The sequence below is a fragment of the Chinchilla lanigera genome, unplaced genomic scaffold (genome assembly GCF_000276665.1).
Source record: "Chinchilla lanigera isolate Chin_1 unplaced genomic scaffold, ChiLan1.0 scaffold00007, whole genome shotgun sequence".
Taxonomy (NCBI): Eukaryota; Metazoa; Chordata; class Mammalia; order Rodentia; family Chinchillidae; genus Chinchilla; species Chinchilla lanigera.
In genome coordinates, this window is record NW_004955408.1 from 784,826 (window position 1) to 789,134 (window position 4,309).

Here is a 4,309-nt window from a genome sequence, read left to right on the forward strand (position 1 = left end):
CGGGCGGCCCGGCGTGGCGCTCCAGCGGCCTCCAGCGACCCGGTCCCCGGTCGTCCCCGCAGTGTCGGTGGTGATGGGCATCCCGAGCGTGCGGCGCGAGGTGCACTCCTACCTGACGGACACGCTGCACTCGCTCATCTCCGAGCTGAGCCCGCAGGAGAAGGAGGACTCGGTCATCGTGGTGCTGATCGCCGAGGCGAGTGGCGGGCGCGGGAGCGGAGCGGGGACAGCGGGACGGGAAAGGAAACCTGCGCGGGAGAAGCTCGCGGACGCGCTTTCGCCGGCTCAGTCACAAATGTGGGGAGAAGCCGGGCGTGGTGGCACACGCCTATAATCCCAGCACTGGGGAGGCTGAGGCAGGAGGATCATTGCGAGTTCGAGGCCAGCCTGAACTGCATAGCGAGCCCCTGTCTCAAAAAGAAAAAACAAAAACAGATTTAGGGAGTTAAGAAGGAGCCCCGAGCGCCCCCTCGTGGCGGTGCCGGTTACCGGTCCATCCACCAGCTCCCCGCGGGGCGCTGGCTGGGGGTCCCAAGGCCCTGGGGTCCCAGCCTTCCCTGCCCTTAGGAGGGTTAGGGTTAGGGTTAGGGTTGCTCCGCCCTCCCCTTCTCCCAGCGCTCTGTGTGCGGCCGGGCTCAGGGCTGCTCGGTCTTCCCGCAGACTGACCCCCAGTACACGGCGGCAGTGACGGAGAACATCAAGGCCTTGTGAGTTGCGCCCCAAGCTGGAGGAGGGGCTGCGGCGGGGCGGGGGGCTGCTCCCTGCCGCGGAGCGAGCGCCTCCCTTGCGGGGGAGGGCACGGCCCCCGGCTCCGGCGCACCTCGGTGCCTCAGACTGGCTGCCGGGGCCTGGTTACCCGCTTTATCTCGGGGGCTGCTACCCACTGGGCCTTCCTGCCGCCTCCCCAGGTTCCCCGCGGAGATCCACTCGGGGCTCCTGGAGGTCATCTCCCCTTCCCCCCACTTCTACCCTGACTTCTCCCGCCTGCGCGAGTCCTTCGGGGACCCCAAGGAGAGAGTCAGGTACCTGCCGCCCGCGCGAGCAGCCGCGGCGCGGGGCCCGGGCGTGGCCGCGGCCGCCTGCGCGGGGTGGGGGCACGTCCCGCCGCTCTGGGCCTCCCTGCGGAGATCGCGGTGGGCCGGGTTCCAGGGCTGAGGCTCCTGCGCCCGCCCCAGGTGGAGGACCAAGCAGAACCTGGACTACTGCTTCCTCATGATGTACGCGCAGTCCAAAGGCATCTACTACGTGCAGGTCAGGCCCGGCCCCGCCTGCGCCCTCCGCCCGCTCGCCGGCCTCGGCCCGCCCGTGCCGCCCTGACCCTGACCCTTGTGCAGCTGGAAGATGACATCGTAGCCAAGCCCAACTACCTGAGCACCATGAAGAGCTTCGCCCTGCAGCAGCCCTCGGAGGACTGGATGATCCTGGAGTTCTCGCAGCTGGGCTTCATCGGTGCGCCCCTCCCTCTGCGCCCTGTGGCCTGGCCGCGCCTGGCCGCCGCCTGCCCGGCCCTGCCGGCTGCGGGGCACACCCGCCTGGCCCTCGTGCTCCCCTGCTGGAAGCCCACCCGGCGGCCTGGCCGAGGGAGGAGGAGGTGCAGGCCTCCCGCCCTCACTGCCCGCTCCTGTGCCCAGGGAAGATGTTCAAGTCGCTGGACCTGAGCCTCATCGTGGAGTTCATCCTCATGTTCTACCGGGACAAGCCCATCGACTGGCTGCTGGACCACATTCTGTGGGTGAAGGTCTGCAACCCTGAGAAGGACGCGGTGAGCTGGCGCGCAGAGGGGCGGGGAAGGTGGGCCAGCAGAACCGCGTCCTTGCGCACGTGTCTGAGCGGGAGAAGAGGGCGCTGTCGCTGTGGGAAGGCCTGTGCCCAGCTGTGCCCGGCTGAGCCCAGGATATCGCTCCCTCCGCAGAAGCACTGTGACCGGCAGAAGGCCAACCTGCGCATCCGCTTCAAGCCGTCGCTCTTCCAGCACGTGGGCACCCACTCGTCCCTGGCCGGCAAGATCCAGAAGCTGAAGGTGGGCGCGCCTGCCGCTTCCCGCGGGGTGCAGGGAGTCGGAGGGGCGGGGGCGGTGGGCCGGGTCATCTCAGACCGGACCCGGCGCAGGACAAGGACTTCGGCAAGCAGGCCCTGCGGAAGGAGCACGTGAACCCGCCCGCCGAGGTGAGCACCAGCCTCAAGACGTACCAGCACTTCACCCTGGAGAAGGCCTACCTGCGCGAGGACTTCTTCTGGGCCTTCACTCCCGCCGCAGGGGACTTCATCCGCTTCCGCTTCTTCCAGCCCCTGCGCCTTGAACGGTCAGTCATCTGGCGGGCAACAGGGCCCCGGGGAGGGGCAGCACGGCCGCAGGGTCCAGGCTCTACGCTCATTTTGGGCCTGCAGGTTCCCCTCCCTGACCCCAAGTTTCCTTATTGAGAAACGGGGCTCACAGTGAAACTGTTGAAAGAGCGGGTCAGGCAGGCGCTGGGTGCTCCGTGATGCCTGTGGCCACCGCCCCAGGGAGGGGCCTGTCCTTGGCCCGGGGGCCCTGCGGCCCGCCTGGGGCTCCGTGGGCCCTGCCTGGCTCGTGCTGGGCCCCGCGGTGTTCTGGGCCTGGCAGCAGCTCACCACCGGCTTGGCCGTGTGTAGCTTCTTCTTCCGCAGTGGGAACATCGAGCACCCGGAGGACAAGCTCTTCAACACGTCCGTGGAGGTGCTGCCCTTCGATGTGAGTGCGGCAGGGCGCGGGCGTGCACTGGGCACCGGGTGCCAGCTCCAGGCCACCCACCCCAGCCTCTTGATCTTGCCCCTAGAACCCCCAGTCGGAGAAGGAGGCCCTGCAGGAGGGGCGCTCGGCTGCCCTGCGGTACCCACGGAGTCCCGACGGCTACCTGCAGATAGGTGAGCAGGCGCAGGGCTGCACAGGCGGGGCGGCGGAGCGGGCGCAGGGCTGCCTGGCGCCTGGCTTCGGCCGTGAGCTCTCCTTCCTGCTGCCCTCCCAGGCTCTTTCTACAAGGGCGTGGCCGAAGGCGAGGTGGACCCGGCCTTTGGCCCCCTGGAGGCCCTGCGCCTCTCCATCCAGACCGACTCCCCGGTGTGGGTCATTCTGAGTGAGGTGAGGCTGGGCACATGCAGGGGTCCCCGGGAGCCCGAGGTGGTGCCCCAGGCCGCTGACCGGAGCCCGATTCCCCCAGATCTTCCTGAAAAAGGCCGACTAAGGGAGCCTTCCGAGGCGCTCCTGGCCTGCCTAAGAGGTCTCGCCGCTGCCCCCGGAGGGCCCGGCGTGGCCACGGCGGTGGCGCTGCCGGCTGCCGGCTGGCTGGCCCGGGGTCCACCGCTGGCCCGGAGGCCCCAGGAGCTGGTGCTGCCCCGGCCTGGGCCGGGCCACAGGAGGCTGGCGGCCCCACACTGTGCCTGAGGGCCGGCCTGCGCCGCCCGAACCGAACCGGAACCGCACCCCCGACGCCGACCGGCCGGCCTCGCCAGGCCGTTTTAGAGGAGCTTTTCCTTGGGCGCTGCTGTCTCTGGCGCGAACACTGGAATGCATATACTACTTTATGTGCTGTGTTTTTTATTCTTGGATACATTTGATTTTTCACCTAAGTCCACATATACTTCTATAAGAGCGTGACTTGTAATAAAGGGTTAATGAAGTGTGTGCCTCCAATGTGGGCGCTCGGCGTAGGCGCTCGGGTACCCCTAAGAGCCCCGAGACCCAGCGGGAAGCACAGCCCGCGCCTGGGAGGACTGGACGGCGGCAGGCGTCTGCGCGTCCCGGGCCTTCCGGACGGTCGGCCCCTCGCCCCTGGCAGGGGCAACGCGCACCTTCCCAGGCACTCCGGCCAGGTGCCCCGACGCCCGGGCCTGGACACCCCCTCGTCCCCGCGAGCTCCCCGCCCCGTGGACGCGCGACCCCGTCGCTCCCGTACGGCCTCCTCCCCAGCCAGCCGCCGCCTCGGCGCAGCACTAGCGCGGTCCCCAGGCTCCGGGCGCCTGCGCTGGCCAGGCACAGGCCTGCCTGGCTGGGGCCGAGGAGGGGCAGTGCCGCCTGGCGGAACTTTATTAGGGGCTGGGAGCGCGGCGGGGCCCCTCCCGCGCCCCACGGGCCGGCTCTTCGTCCTTCGGCTCAGGCCGTCCGCAGCAGCGCCCGCAGCGGTCTGAGGAGCGCGGCCCGCGCCGCGGCCGGAAGGAAGTGGGCGAGCAGGCCGAGAGCCGCCAGCGCCAGCAGCAGCCAGAGTGCGCGCGCGCTCGTGTACAGCGGGTCCAACCTGCGGGCGGCGCTCAGCCGGGAACAAGGAGGCCCCGCCCTCAGCCCCGCCCACCC

The 4,309-nt window shown here is 69.7% G+C and overlaps 2 protein-coding genes across 2 annotated transcripts in view; one reads left to right on the forward strand and one right to left on the reverse strand.

Moving 5' to 3' along the window:
• Mgat4b (mannosyl (alpha-1,3-)-glycoprotein beta-1,4-N-acetylglucosaminyltransferase, isozyme B) lies at positions 1 to 3,639 on the forward strand (the record flags this gene model as incomplete). The annotated part of the gene is given in 12 exon segments (XM_005376558.2): positions 1 to 196; positions 661 to 707; positions 909 to 1,022; positions 1,176 to 1,251; positions 1,335 to 1,449; positions 1,632 to 1,762; positions 1,913 to 2,020; positions 2,110 to 2,303; positions 2,635 to 2,713; positions 2,799 to 2,886; positions 2,988 to 3,100; positions 3,180 to 3,639. Coding segments are annotated over 12 exon segments (1,285 nt in total), but the record flags the coding sequence as incomplete, so codon positions are not given.
• A 391-nt stretch (positions 3,640 to 4,030) lies between these two features.
• Ltc4s (leukotriene C4 synthase) overlaps positions 4,031 to 4,309 on the reverse strand; it is a gene marked incomplete in the record, with an annotated part of 2,650 nt that continues 2,371 nt past the window's right edge. The window contains 1 exon segment of the mRNA XM_013507904.1: positions 4,031 to 4,253. Coding sequence (XP_013363358.1) covers positions 4,112 to 4,253 — 142 coding nt within the window.